Source organism: Phaenicophaeus curvirostris, chromosome 16, assembly GCF_032191515.1.
Source record: "Phaenicophaeus curvirostris isolate KB17595 chromosome 16, BPBGC_Pcur_1.0, whole genome shotgun sequence".
Taxonomy (NCBI): Eukaryota; Metazoa; Chordata; class Aves; order Cuculiformes; family Cuculidae; genus Phaenicophaeus; species Phaenicophaeus curvirostris.
The window spans coordinates 14,525,044-14,548,389 of NC_091407.1; the positions used below are offsets into that span (position 1 = coordinate 14,525,044).

The 23,346-nt window shown below is 49.1% G+C and overlaps 1 protein-coding gene across 3 annotated transcripts; it reads left to right on the plus strand.

The window, feature by feature from the left end:
• The first annotated feature begins 469 nt into the window (after window positions 1–469).
• Window positions 470–22,370, plus strand: NAA60 (N-alpha-acetyltransferase 60, NatF catalytic subunit). 3 transcript variants are annotated; one of them, XM_069870261.1, is made up of 7 exons: window positions 470–592; window positions 14,898–15,013; window positions 16,393–16,522; window positions 18,301–18,397; window positions 20,637–20,882; window positions 21,614–21,788; window positions 22,285–22,370. In XM_069870261.1, exons 2-6 carry the CDS (start codon window positions 14,904–14,906, stop codon window positions 21,757–21,759), a joined length of 729 nt encoding a protein of 242 aa, XP_069726362.1. In that variant the 5' UTR covers window positions 470–592; window positions 14,898–14,903; the 3' UTR covers window positions 21,760–21,788; window positions 22,285–22,370. The 3 variants fall into 3 exon arrangements, with proteins under 3 accessions (XP_069726362.1, XP_069726361.1, XP_069726363.1); XM_069870260.1 differs by having other exon boundaries at window positions 21,614–21,792; window positions 22,285–22,369; XM_069870262.1 differs by lacking the exon at window positions 470–592 and adding an exon at window positions 5,253–5,526 and having other exon boundaries at window positions 21,614–21,792; window positions 22,285–22,369.
• Window positions 22,371–23,346: the final 976 nt, after the last annotated feature.

The following is a 23,346-nucleotide window of genomic DNA, read 5'->3' on the forward strand; positions in this document are numbered from 1 at the left end:
CTTCTCCCTCTTACTTCTCTCTCTCTGTCCTTTCCCTCTTTTTCTTTCTTTTCTTTCATTCTTTTCCTTCTTACTTCCTTTCCCTCTTCTTTTTTTCTTTCTCTTCCCTCTTTCTTCCTTTCCCTCTTATTTCTTTCTAGCCCTCCTCTCTCCTCCTCCTCTCTCCTCCTCCTCTCTCCTCCTCCTCTCTCCAATCACTCCTCTTTCTCTTCTTTCCAATCTTTTCTCCCCTCCTCTCCCCTCCCTTTTTCTTCTTTCTTCCTTTCTCTCTCCACTTTGTAGAGCTCCAAGAACCACAAAAAAACCCTTTCAAATCTCACTTCAAGCTCAGATCGCTTTCAGCAGCCCCATCCTTTCCCCTTCGTGCTCCCACCAGACCACGTGGCCCCAGGGTGGTCCCCTCCCCTCTGCGCACGCGCACCGCCTTCCGGTCACGTGCCCCCCTCCAGCCAATGAGAAGGCTTCTTCCACCCTCTTCCGCCTCCAGCGCCCCCGGAAGTCGCCGCCATAGCCACTTCCGCGTTCGCCTCCGCCGCCACGGGATGCGCTGAGACCCCCTCTCCGCCCGCGGCGACACCGCCGCTACCACGAGGTGAGCGGGGAGAAACCTGGGTGGGGACGGGGCCGCAGGATACGGCCCGTACGGCCGTCCCGGTATCCTGCGGCTCCGTCCCCCCCGGCTCATCAACACGGTTAAACCTCCGGGGTAGGGGAGAGGAGCATCTCCCGTGCTAGGCCGGGCTGGGAGAGTCGGAGTTGTCCAGCCTGGAGAAGAGGAGGCCCTGGGGAGACCCTACAGCAGCCGGGAAGGGGCTCCAGGCAAGCTGGGGAGGGTCTCTTAATCAGGGAGTGCAAGGAGGGGGGTGAGGGAAGTGTTCAGGACCAGGTTGGACGGGGCTCTGAGCAACTTGATCCTGTGGGACGAGTCCCTGCCTGTGGCAGCGAGGTGGAACTGGATGGGCTTTGAGATCCCTTCCAACCTTCTACGAAAATAGCATCTCCATTTCAAGATTCCTGCTTCTTTCTCTGTCCTGGCAGAGTGACCAGGTCTGGCATCCCTGCCACTAGCATTGCTGTGTCCAGGCTGTGTCATTCGCTTTTGATTATAGGCACGTAATTATTATAATCTCCTGTTTATAGCTGTTTAAGTGCTAAATGTTTAAATGCTAAACATACTTACGTTTAGATTGTTGAGTCTGAAATTTGTTAGCCTGCTCGGTGTCTGTGGTGTTTTATCAAACTATAAAATCATCAGGGTTGGAAAAGACATCAAAGATCATCAAGTCCAGCGTAGTTTATCTTGGTTTTATTATGCTCCAGCACTTCCCGGTATCAGCCAGCCCACACTGAGCTCCTCTGAACTTTGGCAGTGCGTTCCAGCTCTTCCCTCTGCTTGTAAGAACTGTGTGAACCACTTATTAACGCACATATAGAGCCAGTAAATATTTCTAATGTGAGGAGGAGTGTGCCAGCTTGGACCAAAGGCTTAGTGCTGTCTGTTTCTGGGTCCTGGCAGAATGACCAGGGCTGGCATCCCTGTCACCAGTGTTGGTGGATTTTTGATAGGAATGGTTGGACTCGATGATCCAGTGGGTCTTTTCCATCCTGGTGATTCTATGATTGCTGTGTCCAGCCTTTTGCTCTCGCTGATAGGCATCAAATTGTTCTTATCTCCTGCAGCGAGCTATTTAAATGCTTAATTATGTTTAGACTGGTGAGTTTGAGCTTTGTTAGTCTGCTTGGTGTCTGTTGTGTTGGAGTGTGTCCTGGTTTTGTTGTGCCCCAGCGCCTCCCAGTATCAGCCAGTCTCTGCTGAGCTCCTCTGAACCTTGGCCATGCGTTCCACCTCTTCCCTCTGCTCGTGAGAAACATATGAACATGGCTGAGTGTCTGACCTTTTATTGACACGTATATTAAATACCTCTAATGTAAGCATGCCAGCTCGGATAGAAGGCCACCTAGGTGTGTGTTTTCCCCTCCCCGTTGGTTCTGATGATGCCCAATATCCTATCCTGAGCATCAGAGTAATGTTCTCGGAGAACTCACTGCAGAGGAGGCCACAGATATGGTTAAGGGTTTAGAGGGGAAGCCATGTGAGGAGCAGCTGAAGTCACTTGGTCTGTTCAGCTGGGAGAAAAGGAGACTGAGGGGAGACCTCATTGCGCTCTGCAGCTTCCTCACAAGGGGAGGAGGAGCAGCACTGAGCTCTTCTCTCTGGTGACCCAGGGGAATGGCAGGGAGATTCCAGGGGAGGGTTAGGTTGGATATTAAGAAGTTCTTCCCACAGAGGGTGGTGGAGCACTGGAACAGCTCCCCAGGGAAGCAGTGACAGCACCAAGCCTGGTAATCATAGAATCACCAGATTGGAAAAGACCCATAGGATCATCGAGTCCAACCTTTCCTATCAATCACTAAACCATGTCCCTCAGCACCTCATCCACCCATCCCTTAAACACCTCCAGGGAAGGTGACTCAACCACCTCCCTGAGAAGCACTTGGAAAAGGTCCTGAGACACATGATGTGAGTGTTGGGGTTGTTCTGGGCAGGGACAGGAGCTGGTCTTGATGACCTTATGGGTCTCTTCCAACTCAGGACATTGTATGATTTTACCACCCTTGCAGAGGTTAACACAAATTGGAAATGTTTGCCTGTCTCCGACCTGCATTCTGTTTTTATCTGCCAACTCACAGACTTTATCTGCCATTTTATTCGTCTTTTGGCATCGTGCAACATCGTACAGCTGTGAGCAGCTTTAGATTTTGCTGTCCTGGAAATCTGTGTCCTAGCCCAAAGAATCACTGATTATTATTGCGTATCTGTTCACCTCTTTTCCCATGTAGGTTTTGTGAAGCTGCGGAATGGATTATAGCTGGAATCTGTTTTCACCAGGGATTCATCTTCAGTTTCCTTCCTTTCTTTTAATCTGTCATAGACTGTCCTTACTGCAGCCGAGTTTCCTCAAACGCCTTTACAGGGGACGCTTCTGATAGCTTTCTGGGAGTGCTAATGCGTGGTGGTTTTGTTAAATGAATCAATTAACCATGTCAATAAATTCTGGTGGATTTCTTCATAGAATCATGGAATGGTTTGGGTTGGAAGGGACTTCAAAACCCATCCAGTTCCACCCCCTCCCGTGGGCAGTGACACCTCCCGCTGGATCAGGGGCTCCAAGCCCCATCCAACCTGGCCTTGAACACCTCCAGGGATGGGGCAGCCACCACTTCTCTGGGCGACTTGGGCCAATGCCTCCCTGTCTTAGAAGTGGGTTTCTTTTAAAACAAGCTGGTGGCTCACTCCCGCCCCCATGTTGTAATTAGAGCATTAAATCTTCATTTACAAGGTGATATCGGAGCCACCTCACCCCTCCCCGTCAGCAGCACTGATACTGGGAACTGCCCAGCACCAGGCTTTTAAAGTAGCTGGTTTTAATCTTGCAGCAGTTCTGTATGTCTTGTAAGCTGGTGCTTTAATTAGTCTTTACATAATTAAACAGACGGCAGTGTGTAAAGCTCTGTACTAGGACATGGCTTTGGTCTTTGGAGTGGCTGCTCTTGGCTGGTTCCTTGGTGAATTGACTTAACATTTTTGAGTAACTGGTAAGTAGCTGTCCTGGGAATGCCCTCTCCAAACCTGAGCCATCTTAATCATTGTTTCTTTTGAGATCTGGGCTGGCCTCTTGTGTCAGAAAACCTTGTGAGAACTGCTGGTGGATTCAGGAAAACGGTCTTCTGTAGTTGGGAGCTTAGAGAGCCTTTAACGTAGATTATCAAAGTATTTTTGTTAGTGAAGTGTGGTGCTTCTTTGCTGTCTGTGGTTCCTTCTTTCCTGATAAAGATGATATTTATTTGCATGTGTTGGGTGGGTTTCTTCATGGAGGGGAGTTTGGAGGGATTTGGGCCAGTACAGTCTGATGGGTCCAGTGAATCAGTATCTTAGCTCATCATCACATGCAAACTAGTCCTCCCACCCAGCAAGCCATCCTCTCTCTTCCTGACTCTTTTTCCACCACTCTACATCCCGCCCTGGCCGCTCCCAGCGTGATTTATGGCATAAACAGGAGCGAGTGATGCTGTGGCTGTGAAGGCTGACTCTTGATGATAGTGTGATTAGAAATACCTGAGGAATGATAGGTACCAGCCTGTGAGTGGCCGGCAGAATTGATTCACAACTCCTGGTGACTCTGCCTTCCTGCTCATCCTGAGCTAGAAGCAGGAATTCCGTGCAGGGACTCGGTTACTCGCTGTTACTTCTTTGTTCCTCTGACATTAGAAACAATTGGGCTAAGCTGTTCAGTGCAACGGCACAGAAAGTTCTATGTTACCTGAGCAGCTCATCTAAAACTCTGAAGTGAAAAACTATCTGAAATCCTTATTGGAGTGGTATCGCTTCTGCCTTCCTGGGTGTTTAACCAGTCACAGCCTCTCTCATGGCTTCAGCACAGGGTGTTGCACAAAGATTAGAGCTTCATGTCTCGCACAACATCCAGCATTAGCTTGTAATTTTTCCTTTTCTAGTTGGTCCTGTGGCTGTAGGAGCAGGCACCTCTGCCAGAAACCATTTTACGAGTCACTAGCCTGAAGCAGTACCTGTTGTTTCTGAGTCAAACCTGGGTGTCTTATGCTGGAAAACACTCCTGAAAAAGAAAAGGAAAAGGAGCCATGTTGGCTCAAATGTTAAATTCGGGATCTTAGAGGGGGGTGAGTTTGGGGCACTTGCCTACCAGCTAGGGAAAGAAGGTTCTTCCCACGCCTTTTGAGAGCATCTTGTTAGCAATAGGCTCTGGAAACCGACTTATTAGTGTCTCCTGTAATGATGTGGGTGGAGGGACAGGGTTTATCGGCAGCTGTTTGTTGCTGCTTCGTAATGAGGACAGTGCCTAGGAAATGGAGGCAGGCTCGAATTCCCTCTCCCCATGTTTGTACTACGCTCAGCTGAATTCCAGGCTGTTTTTTTAGTCAGTACATACATTTTTGGTGTAGCTGTTTATACTCATTTGGAAATGGCAGCGGGCCTGCATGTATGATGAGTTGTTTGGGGTTGGTTTTTGTTTTCTGGATTAACAGCTGCCTGTTGGAAACTTGCCGTGTGTGGCATTTGTGAGGTATTGGATCTCTCCTCTGGCAAGCTTCTTGTTGTAAATGTGCTTCTATTGTGACCCTTCAGCTTTAACTCCCCACAGTGCTACTGTCACAAAGCAGATTTTCTCTTCCGCGTCTTAGCAAGAAAAGCTTTAACAGCAAAACCCTCTTAGAGATTCTTGTTTGCTGTTCCTGGAGGAATTGCTGTATCTGGGGCAGCAGGAGGCTGTGCCTTTTGCAGTACGTGTTAGAGGCACTCTATCGGGTACCAGCTCCCGTGAAATCTGCGGCTTCAGGAATGTACCTGGAGCTGCAGGGCAAAAGCACAGCCTAGAAAGCCACTCTTGAGCTGAGCATTAATGTTGTTGCTGCTGCTGGACAGCTGGCAAGTCAAACTTCAGGTGCACAGTGGATCAGGGGCACTAGTATTGAACGATTTCACTAACAGTAAGTGCTTTCAATTCAACTAAATAACCGCTGCTTGCTGTGCAGGTAGAACCACATTGCGCCTCCTTGTTTCTTAATGTTCTTTTGCGTTTGATTTCAAACTCTGATCCTTCATGGCAGGAGGCCAGAGCGTTAATTACTGTGACTCTGTGGTTGTGGCTTTCAGACTTTCAGACCTGTGGTGTGCACACCTCAGTCTGGGCATAACGGAAACTGAGTGCGGAGCTGGGGACAAGGGGCGAGTGAATTTCCTAGAATGATGTTTCTAGAATTTCAGAGCTGAGTAAAAATGATCTGAGCAGTGCGGGGTGAGCCTTGGGAAGAGGGCTGGAAGCCAGGGTGGGTTTCCAAGGTGTTTGATTTCATGGCTGTCTAAGTCCAATGTGTTCTGGCCAGGCTCTTGTAGATATTCCACACAAGCAGGATTTTGTATTCAAAATACTTGTTTGGTATTACAGGGGAGTTTGATTTAGCAGGTGATACAGCAGCATTCTGAAATCACAGCACAGGCTGAATACAGCAGTTGCAGTGCACAGCTGGATCCAGATCCAAACGGGACACTACTACCGCTCTCTCTGTGCTCACCATCACGGTGCTCAGTGCCCACAGTCACCAGGAGGGAATACATTGATTGAAGTCAGCTCAGGCCCCTTGCTTTCTTCAGAGTTTAATAATTGCCTGGTTCTTATACCTCGGGCTGAGCTGTGTGTGATTCCCACGCTGGGCTGGCCAGCTCAGGAAGATGTTCTGCTTTGTGGATCTCAGGGTGGTTCACTGGTGCAGCTGTCTTATCTAAAGGTTACTCTCCAGTCTCCCCAGTGTCGAGATAAACTCGACTTTTCCCCCCAAACTCACTGGTTTCTGCCCTCTTTCACTGTGGGGGTGTGGTGGATTTACTGAAGGAGAAAGTCTAGGTGCTACAAACTCCTTTCTCCAGAGTGATGGCCCCAGAGAGAAGCTCATTCATGCCTGCAGTGCTTGGGAGGCAAATGAGATCCACACAGCAGGGCTGAGCTAAGCACTCATCTTCAGGAGGCAGCATCCTGAGAGATTGAGCAGGGGGAGCAGTTGAGGAGGGCAGTTTTGTGCACAGAAGGAGGCTGCTGCTGGAGGAGTTTAAAGACTGAGAAGCAGCCTTGAGCTTGTGCTTGTCCCTGAGTGACGTGGAGTCCATGAGAAGCTCTAAGGCTTAGTGCTTGTGGAGTGGTCAAAGTCACAGGAAAATACCTGGATCTAAAGGCATTATGGACTGTTGTGAAATAATATTGTCTAGCATCACTGTCTCCAGCCATATTGTTACATTATTTTCAGACCAAGGCACAAAAATCAGTCATTTTGTCCTAGATTTCTCATTAAGTGTCTGACTGTCTCCAAACATCTGCTCCTGCAAATGTAAGGAATTAAGTGATGGCGGTTTTGGGCAGCACTCCCGTTGGGTGTGAAATATTGGATGAGAATGGAGGTGAAATGATCACCATTCTGCTCATCATTCTGAATTCCAAGCACCATCAGTTTGCACAACATACGGGGAATGAGAAGAATATATCTTACGGGGTTTGGATGTGGCTTCTCCCAAATGAACCAGCACGGGATAGGAATCATGAAGGAGCAGGAGTCTGAAACGAGATAGACGGGATAAATAGTGTAACAAATAGGGGTAAGCTCACCTTGCACGTGTAGCAGAGGTGGGTGTGTTGGTGTAGACAGCACGTTTAACACCTCAGCTCTCCTGTTTGGTGTTGAGTGCGGAAGACCTGGTCAGAGCCCAGGCAGGGGGAAGAGGATTCCTCCTCCCTGGCATTACGTGGGACTGTGGGCTTGCACAGCCTCATCTTAGTTGGGTTAAACCCTGAAGGGCCCTTCCAACCCAATGTTTTTATTCCATGACCAGACTTGAAGTAGCACCTAGGATGTATCGAGCCAAGAATGTAAGTGTCTTTAAAAATCTCGCTCCTGTTGCTTTGATAACATTGCCCTAAGTCCTAGAGGCACCTCTCTGAAATTCTTAGTAATGAGTTAATGATGTTTTCAGATCCAATCGCAATTTTATTGTATTAAATAAAAAGAGATTAGTAACAGGGATGTCTGTGTGGAACTTTCCCTGCAAGACCAGTAACCTAAAACCACAGTGAGCTTACAATGAAATGCAGAAGTGTAATCTTTGCTGCTTTGTTGGAATTAGACCTTTGGCTGGTTCTGATGGAATGGTTTCACGTAATTCAAATCCCTGGTGCCAGATGGCACAAGGCAGAGAGACTTAGGGGTGTGGAAACACCCGCTGGTGGTCTCAAAGTGAAACTCTGCAGACAGTAGCAGAGTTCGGGGCTGGTTTGAGTGCCTTGCTGCTCAGTCACAGCTAACAGGCACTCGTCCTGCATTTTGAGTAGCTCTTAAAATTCTGCCTGGGCTTTGTTTGACCCTGTTTATTTACAAGTGAGAGAGGATGCCAGGTGTTATTAAAAGACTTTCCCTCAAGATCTAGTCTTGCTGGGATTTGAGGGCTGTCCACACAGACGTTGCAAACAAGGGATTTGGTGGTGACCCTGGAGATGAGGTACCAGATGAAGGAAATCCACCTCTTGGCCGCTGTGCGTGCGAGCAAATCTTCCAGGGAGTATCTGCTGGTCCGTGTTTGTGCCAAGCAGATGGTCTGCTCGTGTACAGTGAAATACAGCTACTATGCAGATGTCCGTCGATGGAATGCTGGATAGAAAGATGCATCCGTAGGCAGAGTGACATGACCTGACAACCCGAGGAAGGAAGGGCCAGTTCGTGTGCTGCCTTTGCCAAGCAGGCCTCTTCAGCATCGCTGCAGTTCCTCAGGCGTGATCCATGCGCGGCGCGTACTTGGTACTTGTCTGGAGGAACTTAATCCTTTCCTTCTGTGGAGCGACAACAGATAATCCTTCTTAATGATCCAGTAGCAGCGTGCCTGAAGAAAGTGCTTTGAATTCCAGGAGGTGAAAATCTTCAGTACATAGGGGTTGGCACTTTTCTGTGATAGAGGTGCCTGTGCTGCTGGGGTGGTTGGCTGTGTGTCCTTCCTGAGCCACAGGATCACTTTATAACCCCCCCCGCTAGCCTGCCAGTACTTATTTTCTTTATTCTGTCTTTCAGGTTTGTTTCTTTCTGCTCAGAATGAATTAATTTCAATTAGTTTTTCCATTGTAAAATAATTGGCTCTGTCTGGATGTGTTTCTACAAGTGGAGAAGATTCCTTCATGCTCCTTTTTTGTGTGAACACTCAGTTTGAAGCCAATACACCCCTTACTGTAAGTCACATCCATATGTGATTCTAGTTATTATGCGTTTAGCTTTAGACTTAGATTAACTTGCTTTTATACTGCTACGAAGTTCAGTGGTATTCATTGCTTGATGATAAAATCTTTATTGGGGTTTTTCATGAGCTTATCTGGATGGAAGTTGAAGTCCAAATAAAAATTCATAGAAATGGCATTTTTTGATTCTTTGCTCAAATCCAACTCATTTTCAGAGGATGCACAAGGCAGAAAGTTCATTAAAACATGTCTAGTAGTGCTAAACGAGAAATCCTAATTCGTTGAAACACTTGGACAGGCTTTTGTAGGTATGGAAGTGATCAAGGGATTTTCCAAAGCATTGAGGCAGCTGCCTGCCAAATTCTAGTACACATCAGGCTTTATCTGGCATGGAAGCACCTCAAGTGCTGCTTCTGTGAGCACCTCAGTTTCTCTAGAAATATGATGTTACGTAGATTTTCTTCACTCACAGGGATTTAAGAGGGAGAGGAAATGCTCTGCTCTTGAGAAAAGCCTGAGTTGAGGTTTTTTAGCTGGGAAGCATCTAGTTCAAGTAAAGAAACTGGCTCTGCACCAAGTAGTTAATCTAAACTCAAACAAAACCAGCTCTTGTGCTATAGGACCTGCAGTGCAGTGGTAGGAATACATCAGTCCCCGTACTTGGCTCATTGTGTGAGCAGATGTGGAGAGTTTCTGAAGTCCCAGCTATCACCTGAGCCAATGCTGGCAGCTAAAGGCTTCTCTGCCTTTTGGACAGTGTTGTGAAATACTGCTCTTCAGCTCATTAAAGCTCATAGGTGCCAAATATTTATGACATTGTTTTGAAATAGTGAGTTTAGGCCATACAATGTGCTTTAATTTTAAATTATGTGTTAAAGTGGTTTATTTCATCGAGTGCACCCTTAGCAAGTTTGCGGACGACACTAAGCTGGGTGGAAGTGTCGATCTGCTGGAGGGTCGGGAGGCTCTGCAAAGGGATCTGAACAGGCTGGACCGCTGGGCAGAGTCCAATGGCATGAGGTTTAACAAGGCCAAATGCCGGGTCCTGCACTTGGGGCACAACAACCCTATGCAGTGCTATAGACTGGGAGAAGTCTGTCTAGAAAGCTGCCTGGAGGAGAGGGACCTGGGGGTGTTGGTTGACAGCCGACTGAATATGAGCCAGCAGTGGCCCAGGTGGCCAAGAAGGCCAATGGCATCTTGGCTTGTATCAGAAACGGCGTGACCAGCAGGTCCAGGGAGGTTATCCTCCCTCTGTACTCGGCACTGGTGAGACCGCTCCTCGAATACTGTGTTCAGTTCTGGGCCCCTCACCACAAGAAGGATGTTGAGGCTCTGGAGTGAGTCCAGAGAAGAGCAACAAAGCTGGTGAAAGGGCTGGAGAACAGGCCTTATGAGGAGCGGCTGAGAGAGCTGGGGATGTTTAGCCTGGAGAAGAGGAGGCTGAGGGGAGACCTCATTGCTCTCTATAACTACCTGAAAGGAGGTTGTGGAGAGGAGGGAGCTGGGCTCTTCTCCCAAGGGACAGGGGACAGGACGAGAGGGAATGGCCTCAAGCTCCACCAGGGGAGGTTTAGGCTAGACGTTAGGAAAAAATTCTTTACAGAAAGGGTCATTGGGCACTGGAACAGGCTGCCCAGGGAGGTGGTTGAGTCACCTTCCCTGGAGGTGTTTAAGGCACGGGTGGACGAGGTGCTGAGGGATATGGTTTAGTGTTTGGTAGGAACGGTTGGACTCGGTGATCCGCTGGGTCTCTTCCAACCTGGTTATTCTGTGATTCTGTGATTCTGTACTTTTCATCCCACTTCCTTTACTACTGAACATTTTTAATGGTTTTGGAATGGATTCCTCTGCTGCCCAGTGCTCATAAGGCCAAGACGTTTTGCCAGGTTTGTTTCAATAAAGCCAGGTAGAGATGCTCAAAACCATTATTCTTTACTGCCGTTTTCTTGAAATTAATTAGTTGTGTGTTGATGTCTGCAGTTTTTAGGGAGTAAAGGGAGCTAAATGCTCAATTTCTGGCTCTTCTCACTACTAACTTTGGTATTTTGGAAGGGGGTGGCCTCAGAACTCTTTCAAGTGTTTACCTGCCCAATCCCTTCATAAGCATAAAACATTGGCTCATTTTTTAATCATTACAAGCAAGTTCTTCCCATTTTGACACAAGGGGGAGGTTTCTGTGCCCTCTGGGTGGGAAGGTGATATCAGCCCACAGCTGCTACATGAACAAAGACCTGGGGAAAAGACCTTAAATAAGGTAATTTCCCTTTGGCTGCCCCAAAATGGTGAGGAGCTCCTTCAGTTATCTGCACATGGCTGGGGCGCATGTTTTGCTTTGCACTATTTAGTCTCAAAAGGCAGAACTCGGTGTGTCTATGTTGCAGTGGTGAGCAGAACTGTGCTGCTCTCTCCAAAAGGCCCTTCTAACTTCCACTGAGCCCTGGGGTTGTGTTTAACACCAATATTATCTTTTTAATGATTCTTTAATGCTTCCAAACGTATCTGTTATCCTCTAAAATCAAGCTCTGAAAAGTTATACCCTGAACGCTCTGCCAGCTGAGGTTTTTGTTCAGGTGTCTGGTTGGCACAGGCTCTGCAGAGGGATGGGACCCAAGACGTGGGTGCTTGCTTGGATATCTGGGCAGAGCCAGCAGCTGTCACCTGGGTTTGAAGGGAATCGACTGGCCTGGGATTTCATAGAACTGTGGAATGGTTTGAAGGGAAGGGACCTTAAATCTCATCCAGTCACACTCCCTGCCATGGGCAGGAACACCTCCTGCTAGATCAGCCTGCCAAGGCCCCATCCAACCTGGCCTCGAACACCTCCAGGGATGGGGCAGCCACAACTTCCCTGGGCAACCTGGGCCAGGGCCTCCCCACCCTCACAGGAAAACATTTCTCCCTAAGATCTCATCTCAATCTCCCCTCTTTCAGCTGAAAACCATTCCCCCTCATCCCATCCCTGCACTCCCTGATCAAGAGCCCCTCCCCAGCTTTCCTGGAGCCCCTTCCAGTACTGGAAGCTGCTCTAAGGTCTCCCCAGAGCCTTCTCTTCTCCAGGCTAAACAAGCCCATCTCTCTCTTTATTCTCTTTTGGCCATAGCGGCCACTGACCGCAGCTCCTCCAGCAGCAGCACCTGGCCAGGGAGGAAGGTGCACAGGTCAGCTCTCCTAAAACCTCGTGGCAGGGGAAGATGCCAGATGGGTGTCCCAAGTTTCCTTTAAATGTGCAAGAGCACCAGGCTGGGTCACGTACTGCCAAGCGGATGGAGCGAGTCCCTGCAAACACAACAGTGCTGTGACGCTGCTGGCTGAATTTGAGGGGAGGGGAATTACCCTGTTCAACCAAACGTGCATGGATTGTTGTTTTTTTGAAGGCTGGCTTCATCTACAGGATAATGCATAATGCTTGCCTAGCTCTTTGAGAATACAGTGTTAAACAAACATGAACTAATCCCTGCAAGAATGCCTCCTGTGCTGGCTCTGCCCCTCCGGCAGCAGCTGTTGTCGAAGTCTGCTCCCAGGCCCCTGCCTTTTCCACTCATTAGCAAAAGCAGGGCTATATCGTGGTTGTGCCATTTATCTCTGATCCGAGAGGATTGACTGAGAAGGCGTGTTGCCTTACGGGAGCATCAAAACTTCTCAAGAATAATAAGCTCTATGAGAGTGCACGTTCCCTAGCTGTGGCTGAGCGGATCCACACAGCTCCTGATGGAGGCATCTGATGTGCAGAACGCTCCTCCCACCCTTACTGGACCCTTTCAGAGCGGTGACCCACCACAAGATCACGAAGCGAGGGCAGAACACTTGTTTGTAGGCCAACAAAAGCTTGAGTTGCATAAGACGGGCTTCTCAGGGGTGAAAAGAAGAGGGAGATGTGAGCAGGCACATACAGCTAAAGCCTCTTTGGCCATGGCAAAGCTATACGCTCTGATGTATTGCTGTAGCCTGCTCGGTAAATATGCAGCCACGCTCCTGGAATGGGCAGTGAAATAACTCCAATTCACTTTAAGGACCAGTTTGGAGAAGAACAAGCAATCCTTATCAATATAGGGGTCCCTTCAGATGCCCTTCATGGCGAAATATGTAGGACGAGGCACTGGGAGGAAGGTTGTGTCTGGGGAAGATCCCTTGCTTGAAGAAGCCCTCCCCATTCCATCTTTTTCCAGAACTGCAGAACATCCTTGGACCTCTGCTCTGTTAAAGCATTTTGCCTTTCTTTCTGCCTGCATGGGAGAAGGGCTGGCAAAGATTTCTCTCAATTAATAATGCACTTTTATTGTGTCCTTTCTCCTATTGATATATTGGCTGTTTGACACGTTCCTGGTTGCACCCTGTTAGAATTCCTACTCCATCCCACAGAGATCCAGGCCGATGCAGCGCAGGGGCTTTGAGCTGCTGTCCCGAAGGACGGAGGGGTGGGAGCTTACGCCACTCTAGTCTGTGCATAGGAGTCTGAGTCGTACAACACATGTTGCAGGAGGGTGAACATTGTTTCTTGTCAGCAGTGCTAATTACCTCTCTTTCAGCATCGATGTTGAGTTCAAAGGACCCTGGCATCTGGGGAGACTCTGCTTTCCGAACATCATGATGTGCAAGCTGGGAGTTGCTCTCTGCCAGTTCATCCAGGGGAACTGCAGGGAAAAAAAGCTGGCTTTTGTGCCTTAGAAGAGAAATTTGGGGACATAATATGGATTTTGTGGCTTAACCTGTTTTTTTCTCAGTGGTACAGTGGAAGGGGATGCTTCCAAATTTTTAGAAGCACAGTCACACTCAGTTGTGTGCTGTCAAAACATGGCAAACGGGGATCATTGCTGTGCCTGCTCCTCTTGGGCACCTTTGCCAGTTACAGAGTCTGTTACAGAGGTGATGCAGTTTTTGCATTGGAACTGCTCAGGTGGCTTAGCCAGTCCAGTGGGGAGCGCGTTTAAATCTGCTCCTTCTTGAGCTTCTGGACTTTGAAGCAAGAGCATAGCAGAGCTGAGCATCCTTTTCAACAGGAGGGCGTACGTGAGTGCTGCTGTGTGCAGCTTTTCCTAGCTCTGCATTTCAAAACCAAGATTTAAGCCTCTTAAAACCAGGAAAAAAAGCAAAACCAGCTTTTTAAATGGAGGGTGTTTTTTTTCTTTGCATCCTGGTTCTTTGACCTGGGACTAGGAGGGCTGGAGTGTGTGAGACAAAGACACGGATGGAGAACTGCAGGTGGCCGGCGGAAAGGAAGTGAGTCCTGCAGCTGCCCTGTCTCTGCCTGTCACGTATGCCCTGCGTGCTCAATGTCTTGAGGAGGGCTTTGTCCTGCCTAAAGCCTTCTTGCAAGATCTGTTCTTCATTCAGGCGTCTGTGCTTCAAATACTTTTACAACCACTTTAGTTATTGCTTTTTTTCCTCCTCTAGTACCTTGTTAAAAGAGGCTGAGTGCATTGGAGTGAGTGTCCCATACGTGGTTAGCCGGATTGTGACCATGCTATAGTGAAAGAACAGGATATCTTAGTATTTGAACACGCTCTGCTGGGCTGGAAAGGCAGTCCTTGTGGAGTTGTAGCTCATAGGAATGAGGGAAGATGAAAGTAGATCTCCTTTCACCAGCGTAAGTTAAACAGAATTAACGTTTTAAAGAATGTGAATCCTCTGCGTGCTGGAGATGACAGGCTTGGGTCAGAGGACTTTATAAATGTTCTTCTGGCAGTACTTCCTTTTTGAGCTGTTTGTTCAGTTTTAACAAAGCGTTGGTCCTGCACAGGCATTTGAAGAGCTCCTTGCATCATAAGGCACACTTGGCACATTGCTGGCTCATTTAATGCAGCATCCTGAGATCTTTTTGGAAGTGGCTGGTGCCACCTGCTCCTTCCCATGCAGCCGCACTGGACCGTGCTCCCAGGCTGAGAAGTGGACTGTGCTTCTGCTGTGGGCAGCCTGGCTTCCAGGTGCTGCTCGGGTTAATTTTGCTGCTTCTCCTTTGAAAACGCATTCTTCTGGGAACATGAACATTATTGAGACTGAGAACCTCCTGCTGCAGATGCACAGATGCCCTACTTGAAGCTGAGAGTCAGAATCCGTGCTTCATTGTTCCTAACGTGCTTTCTTTTCTTGCAGGCGTGAATGACAGAGGACGTGCCCCCGACTGCACTTACGGACGTAAACCTTCGTCTTCTCTGCCACGATGACATAGACACAGTGAAACAGCTCTGCGGCGACTGGTTCCCAATCGAGTATGTTACTAGTTTGGGTGGGAGATGGCAGGGGTATAGAAAGAAGTGGTGTCAACCTGCACTCGTCCAGTTCGGAGCTGACGCCGAAGGCTCTGCAGCCGTCTGGGCTGTTGTGAAAACAGCAGCAGGTTCTGGGTTGGGTGGTGTTCTTGGTTATGGGCCTTTGCTGCCTGTCCTGCACAGCTCTAAAGTCATCAGAGAGTCCTGTATGCAGATTTTGGCAGAAAACTAGCTTTGTAATTAAGGGGGTGGATCAGCTTCTTGGGAAAGACTGTGTGTGAGATGGGGGCAGGAACACACCTGCAGGAAAAGGGAAAGTAAGCTGCGTTGTGAAGTGTGTGTCGAGAAAACACTCAGGGCTGAACCAGACTGACATGGAGCGACTGTTCCTCACGAATTGTCTTTCCGAGTGTCCCAGCGGGAGATGGAGCAGTCCAGTCCGTGCCTGCGTACTCAGGGTCCCTGTTGCACCCAAAGCTCTGGCTTAAAGCTGAGCTCAGTCCCAGCGCAGCTGGTTTGGTAAATGCCTCTGTCTGCACAAGCACGGGAATAAAGACCTTTTCTGGGGGACAGTGATACCTTTCTGGCTTAAAGCATCCAGGGAAACTACAGCTGTAGATATCAGGATTCTTTTTGGTTTTCTTTGTTGTGAAGGTTTATAGAGGAGGTTAACAGAGTATAATTAAGATTGCATAAAATGTAACAAACCAGCAAGAGCATTTGTAATATTTTGAATTTATAGATTTCTTTTAAACACAAGGAGTGCTAAACTGCACTTGGGAAACCAGCATTTATTTTATACCCACAGAAGGGGGAGGAGAGCTGGAGGCTGGTGATGTGATTTTTTTTTTCTGTACCAATATGCAGTATCTTTTTCACATGTGTATCAAATTAATGAGATCCTTGCGCTCTTAGATGAGGGCAGATGGATCTTGCATGTAAAAATAACTTGCTAAAGATGGAAGTGAAAGCTCTGGGCAATGTAAAATGAAAATTTGTTTGTCTTAGCAAGGCAGGAGGCTGTTACATGAGCAGCCTGCACTGCTGCTGAGATGCAGTCAAAGGAAACCATGCAACTGAGTGGGGTACAGCAGCTGTTTGATGTTCTTTGGCACCATTAACATTTCCTAACCCAGATGTCATGGAATTAGCTAGATTAGGAGCATAGAAAGGGCTTCAGGCTGATATATGCTTGAGCTACGTGGCTGTGTGTCTCTGCTGAAGACAACGCTTTCCACGTTACAGCTTCTCTCCCTCATGTGTGAAATACACTGGCCTGCAGCTCCAGTGACTGATACGTAGGATGTTGCTGCCATTTCCAGTTGAGCAGCGTCTTGACTCTGTGTCACTGAACATTCCTGTTTTTCCTTCCTTCCCAGGTACCCTGACTCATGGTACCGAGATATCACCTCCAACAAGAAGTTCTTTTCCCTCGCAGCCACATACAGAGGCTCCATTGTGGGAATGATAGTGGCAGAGATCAAGAGCAGAACAAAGGTGCATAAAGAGGTACGTTCTAAACTGTGGTTCAATTTGAGACAGTCCACTTCCTCCCATCGTTACCACTAGGGATAGTTTTTTCCGTCTCCATCCAGACATATATAAGAGTTAATTTAAGATACCAAGAATGTGCTGATTTCCAGCTAACAGAGCATGGCTGGCAGGATGTCCCTGAACACGTGAGCTGCTGAGCAGCCTGGTACCGCAGTCTCTTCCTGCTGGGGTTAGGCAGCTGTGGCCTTGGGGACCTTCCTGCCTGGTGTGCTGTGTAGAGACGTCCCACCGTGCAGGCGTAATCCAAATGTGACTGCGCAGCAGCCCTTCAACTGCTGCCTGGCTGTGTTCAGTGCACCTCGTCATCACTGGTGACTGAGGTGTGTGCAGCTGTGGGAGGAAAAAACCTCTTCCTTTCTTACGTAGGGGCGGAACTTCCTTAGCTGTGCCGAGTGAGTCACTCCTGTGACATCCTGCAGAAGCTTGACTCAGTCACTGTCCTGAACACAAAGCACAGGGTACCAGTCTGCAGAAAGCTCAGGCTTAGAACAGAATCATAGAATCACCAGGTTGGAAAAGACCCACCAGGTCATCAAGTCCAACCATTCCTATCAAACACTAAACCATGCCCCTCAGCACCTCATCCACACATCCCTTAAACACCTCTGGGGAAGGTGACTCAACCCCCTCCCTGGGCAGCCTCTGCCAGTGCCCAATGACCCTTTCTGTGAAAATTTTTTTCCTAATGTTCAGCTTAAACCTCCCCTGGTGGAGCTTGAGGCCATTCCCTCTCATCCTGTCCCCTGTCACTTGGGAGAAGAGCCCAGCTCCCTCCTCTCCACAAGCTCCTTTCAGGTGGTTTTCAAGAGCAATGAGGTCTCCCCTCAGCCTCCTCTTCTCCGGGCTAAACACCCCCAGCTCTCTCAGCCGTTCCTCATAAGGCCTGTTCTCCAGCCCCTTCACCAGCTTTGTTGCTCTTCTCTGGACTCGCTCCAGAGCCTCAACATCTTTCTTGTGGTGAGGGGAATATCGGAGTTGGAGGCCAGGAGAGACAACTCAGTACAGCAGAGGGGTGAAGGAGAGATGGTCTGGGAAAAGACTGCTGGGTTAGTGTGGGGAAAACAGCGCAGGCAAGTGGGTTAAAAAAATCAGGGGCAATGCAGAGAGTGCCTGACTTCTAAAAGAGCATCAGTGTTATGATTAAACAATAATCTTGACATAGGAGCCGAGAGCATGGAGTGACTGTCTGGCTTCACCTCAAAGCCAGTCATAGTCAGGAACTGCATCTTCAGCGATAACAAAAGGCTCTTGTTCCAGCTAACCTGAAAGCCAGGGACTCATCCAGACCAAGCCTGTAGGACTTGCTCCTTGCCCTCTGCAGCAGTGCAGAGCTCTCCAGCTGACGCAAAGCTAAGACCGAGCATGCAGGAAGTAAAGACCGTTGCTGGGCTGATCTAGACACTGATGTGTAACTCCACAGTTGGCATTTTGAATCTTTCCTGGTAAAGGATGAGAATGTGTTCTGTCCCTAAGTCCCCAGATAATGTATATAGTGAGGAAACATCATGATTTGTGTTCTCCATCTAGGAAATTAAATGAAAGTAGGAATAACCCCTAAGGGACCACGCTTGGTTTTTTTAACTCCACACCACCTTTCCAGAAGCTTCAGCTAAGGCTGTTCAGTGAGAAGTTTCCTGCTATAGCTTTGTTTTGACGTGTTCCAGTATGGGATTTTTCCCTTCTCCTGTGCCTCCCCAGGTATCCTCTAAATAACTTGTCCTATCTCTACTCAGGATGGAGACATCCTAGCTTCCAATTTTCCTGTGGACACTCAAGTTGCTTACATCCTAAGCCTTGGCGTGGTGAAGGAGTTCAGAAAACATGGAATAGGTAAGATGCTGCGAAGTGACAACTCTGTTGCTGTCATTTGCCACGTGTGGTTGGTGGGCAGGGCCAGAGGAGCTCCAGCATTTCACCACAATACTCTTCTGAGAGAAACCTGTCGGGGACTAGTGGCAGCAATTGGGAAGGTGATGCACTCATATCCCTTTCTTGGTGTTAATGCAGGTGCACTGAGACGTTTTTATGGGTGTAGGCACAACACAATGTACACATTTCCAAACAGCACAGGGCTTTGTCAGGCTTGTTCCCAGGAGGCAGCTGAGCACACCAAGAACTCGCTCTCCGGCTGCTGAGGCTGACTGAAGCCCTAGGACTTCACCCTGGAGCAGGGTTTGAAGCGATTTTCTTTCATGGGTATCAGAAGCCTAGTCCCTGAGGCAGAAAATACAACTGCTTTTAACCTTTCAGCTTCAACAAATAGAACAAACACTTAGAAAAAGACAAAGGAAACTGGAAAAAGTGTAACTTGGACCTGATTAAATCTGTCAGATGTGTCCAAGAGTCAGCTCTGAATCAGAGTCAGTCTGCCTGCTGCAGCACAGAGCAGTTTTGCAGCCATTTGACAATCCTGCAGTCAGAAGAGCTGAACTCCATTTAGAGCAGGATGTGTTTTGTCACCATATCAGTGCCCCCGGTGCAGTTTGAAGCATGATCTGTATCTTTGGGATGCAAAAGGAAACAAGCAAGGTTTGGCTGCATCACCCAGTGTTCCACATCTGGAGTCTCTTCAGTGGATACAGGCATAACTCGTCTTCCAGAAGTTCTCCTTTCTTCCCCAGACATGTTTGGAAGGACGCACACTGATAGGATACATAAAGAAATGACCAGAAGAGTCCTCACGGGGAGCGCTGTGTTTAAAACTTCAATTGAAATGCTACTGCAGATAAATACTCTGTACAGAGAAGAAAATAATTGCATGAAGAAAGTGGTAGAGGGGTCTTCTGTTCCATAAAATTGTGGTGGTTTGAGTCTCCTTTCAGTTTTTAGGTCCTGATTTTTTTTACCAGATCCATCTTGCTGGAATTTTCTCCTTTCAGAATCAGTATTTCCTGTGTCCGTTATGTGCACACAGCACGTTGCTTTGCTCTCAAAAACATCGGACTTGTACCTGTAGCAGAACAACCTAGAGAAGCTGCTGCCTTTTCTAAGACCTTTCTCTTGAGAGTTTTTCTACTTGTGTTTGAAGCTGAAGTCTTTCATGATGAAGGTTTTTCACCCCAGGCGTATTTTTAAGCACTAAAGCTCTGATTTTTCTCTAGCAGACTTTAAAAGGCTTTGGTTTCTAGTTCTCTGCTATTCTTAAACCAGAGGGCAGTTGGATTCTGTGAGAAAGAAAAGCAGAATATCCGTAACAAAATTAAACTGCTCTCCTGTTGATGTCTCTCAGGTCTTTCTGTGCTTGGCTGATCTAAATTCCCACTAAGCGTCAAGGCAGCATGAAGTTGGCGCTGCTGACTTCTGCTCTGAAATCCTGCGGGTCCTGCTGAAAGTCTTACATGTCCTGCGGATCGTGAAACAGCAGCATCAACCTCATCTGTGTGTTCATACGAGCTACTTCTTTAGCCTGGTGTTACCACACCTGGTGGGAGCCTGCAGGTTCTGCTGGGTCCTTCAGGAGGTGGTTTGGATGGACCTCCAGGTCTCATCTCTCAGGGCTGGAGCATCCGCTGTGCGCTGCTCTGGTTTCTTCTGCTGAATAGAGGCTGTGGCACTGCCAGGTTGAATGAGGCTACGCCTCAGCTCCCTTCCCTTAGTAGAGATCTTAAAACCCAGCCTGTTCCTGGATTTTGAGTTCAGCAGACACAATGCAAGAATTTGTTTATGGAGTCCTGTTTTGACACTCTGCTGTTTTAAATGGCTGTAAAATAAATCAATGTTATTGAACAGATAGCACTGAAAATTACTCACAGGCCTTCCCCCAGAGCTGTGCGGCTGGGGACGGGCGTGACTGGCAGTTCCCTTGTCTGCTTCATCTTTCTGGTTGTGGAATCAGAAGTTTGTGCCTACGTAGTGTCATGCTCATAGGTGAGATGAGGTTCATATTAAAACCGTGTTGCCTGGTCCTGTTAAATTCGTCCTCACCAGGACCTGTGGGAACTGGGTGGGATCTGGGGCCTTCGAGTGATTGCTTAGATGCCGGGTGGAGGAGATCCCGTGTGGGGCCTATGAACTGTTGTGCTGTGAAGGCAGCTGGACTGTGTAATTCTGCTGCTCTTCCCTTCAACAGGTTCGCTCTTGCTTGAAAGTTTAAAAGACCATATATCAACGACTGCCCAGGATCACTGCAAAGCCATCTACCTGCACGTCCTCACCACTAACAACACAGCAATAAACTTCTATGAAAACAGAGACTTTAAACAGCACCACTATCTTCCCTATTATTATTCCATCAGAGGGGTCCTCAAAGATGGTTTTACCTACGTCCTGTACATCAATGGCGGACACCCACCCTGGACAATCTTATATCCTTTACCTTCAGCCCAATTCGCAGCAGAGCGCGCTAAGCAGACACCTAACAATGTTTTGGGTTAAAAATAGCAATCCAGAAAAGTGTGACCCGGCTGGGGACCGAGGCCTGCTCAGATCCAAGTTTAATCTGGAGCAGGAAGGAAGGCAACGTTAGAGGGATTTGACAGGGACCTGTTTGTGCCCACGCTCCTCCGACTCCTCTGGGAACGGTTCAGGAAGGCAGCGTAGGATGATACATTAAATTCTAAGTAGGAGCGAGTTTGATGGCTGTGGTAGTGAATGCTGGTGTTAAACGAGAGCGCTAGGTGTGCTCTGGCTTGTTTGCTGCAGGATTTGTCCAGCAGCGCGGCAGAGAAGCCCTGGGGCTTGTTTGCTGTGGCCCAGGATCCCCTGGGATCATAGCCCTGCCCGGCCTGGATCTCAGCAGGCTGCTCGCAGTCTGACTTAGGGATTTTCTTTCATATGATTGTGGAGAAGAAACTCGATCGTTCCCAGGTGTAGTTAGTTGGTGCAAACCTCTCCAGGCAGGTAGGATTGCAGTCCCCACAGGAGCCTGCTGTGGGGTGCAAAGGACACGCAGCTGCTTGGAGGAAGCTGGAGGCTCCCCAAATCGCCGCCTTTTATGGGCAAAGCAGACCTGGTTTTGATAGAAAGGAGCAGGCAGTTAATACAAGGTCTGTCTTGAGTTACAGTGCAAGTGTCACTGTCCTTAACTGATGGCCACTGACTACCTACAGCACATTGGATCGACGCTCGCCAGCCTGAGCCCGTGTTCGATTCCCCAGAGGATCTACCGACAAGCTCAGAGCCTTCTCTGCAGCCTCCTGCCCTGGTCTGGCATTTCTGCCAAGAGCGGCATCGAATACAGCCGGACGATGTGACCGGAGCGGAAGATGCACAAAAAGCAAAGGCAGGTACTGGCAGGAAAGCTCCTCGCTCTGCCTGAGGCCGCGGCTCCTTGCTCTGCGCGAGGCTGGCTGTGATGTGGAGGCGATGCCCCACGGCCACTGTCCTGGGGCAGCTGCTGCCTAAGGTGCCCGGGGCAGCGCTGTGCTCCCGTCTCCCAGCTCCTATTGGTTTTGTCTGAAGGGAATTTGAACTGTGATCTTGAAAACTAGAGGCCAGAGCCTGACAGCAGATTGAACCTGTTCCTGCTGTCCTTTTCTCAGCTGTCAGACCAGTTTCACTGAGCCCTCGCACTTTCCCCAGCTCATTGTCCCGGTACAGTAACTGGTAACCTGGTTGCTGCCGGCTGTGTTGCAGGTCTCTGGGTCGTGGAATCATAGAATCACCAGGTTGGAAAAGACCCACCAGATCATCGAGTCCAACCATTCCTATCAAATGCAGGGCCTGAAGAGACCCGTAACGCCTGGTCCCTAAGCCAGCTGCCTCTTCTCTTTCCACAGGATTGTTCTTCCTTCCATCTCCTGAACCATCCGGCTCTGCACCGATTCCAGCCCTTGGTCAGTGACCCAGTGACTCCCTGTTCCACAGGTTGGGACTTGGCAAGACTCCGTGCTTGCTGGGCCGCAGCCCTAACCCCGAGGCCTGGAGCCGGCGAGCCTGGGGGGGCCTGGCTGCCCTGCGAGGCTCCGGCCGGGCCGTAGCCGAGGTCTGTGTGCATGTTGCACTGTCCCCACCACTTCCCTTGCCTCCGGTTTGCTCCTGTTCCTACGTGTGACGTCGGGAGGTTCCATGGCCGCTCCCACACCCGCGTGAACGAGGTTAATGAATCCGTGCTGACCGCGTTAACGAGTCGCAAGCGCCCTGGCAGGATATCCAGTCCTGCCCTTGCTGCCCAGGAAGGGGAAAGCGGGCGAGGGGAAGCAGGGAGCGAGGATCGTGGCGGGGTCCTGTGGGGAACTTCCAGGGAAGGAAACTGCCTCGCATGAGAAACCACCCAGCCCTCCGGAGTGATGTAAAAAGCAGCATTTAATTCAGAATGCATCAAGTAGAAGGCAGGGAATGAAATTGCTATTTCATAGTGAAATATATAAATATTATACTGTATAGATCTCTGCCTTTGTCCAAGTTGGAATGCAGCTGGGGAGGGGAGGATGGGTTGCAGAGCCCAGGCCAGAGCCTTTCTTCCCTGCGCGCACCCTCCCTCAGCGCTGGCTTGCAGGATCTTAAGGGATGAGCTCTGGGCACACATCACAGCAGCTTGGAGAAGGGAAGGGAAGCTCCCCCGCGGCTCACCAGCTTCATGCTGCGGGCAGCACTGCGGGGCTGTACTGGTGGGCAGCCAGGAGCCTCCTGGTCAGCCTGGGGCTGCGTCCCAGCTCACCACCAGGAAATGTCGGCCCTGGTGAGCCCCATGTGCTCTTCCTGCGCCTCAGAGCAGGCTGGGCAAGCGCTTTGATGTCAGGGTAGGAGGCTGCAGCTCAGCCAGCCTGGGCTCGTGCTGGAGGTGCAGGTGTCCCTGCCAGGGTCCCACTGTGAATCTCGCTCGCCTGGCTGAGGCTCTT

Excerpts from the sequence above, each read along its gene's own strand:
- NAA60 (XM_069870261.1), top strand. The coding sequence starts at position 14,904 with ATGACAGAGGACGTGCCCCCGACTGCACTTACGGACGTAAACCTTCGT. Across the intron at positions 15,014-16,392 it reads GGCGACTGGTTCCCAATCGA|GTACCCTGACTCATGGTACC; the intron begins GTATGTTACTAG and ends CTTCCTTCCCAG. Across the intron at positions 20,883-21,613 it reads GACAATCTTATATCCTTTAC|AGCACATTGGATCGACGCTC; the intron begins CTTCAGCCCAAT and ends CTGACTACCTAC.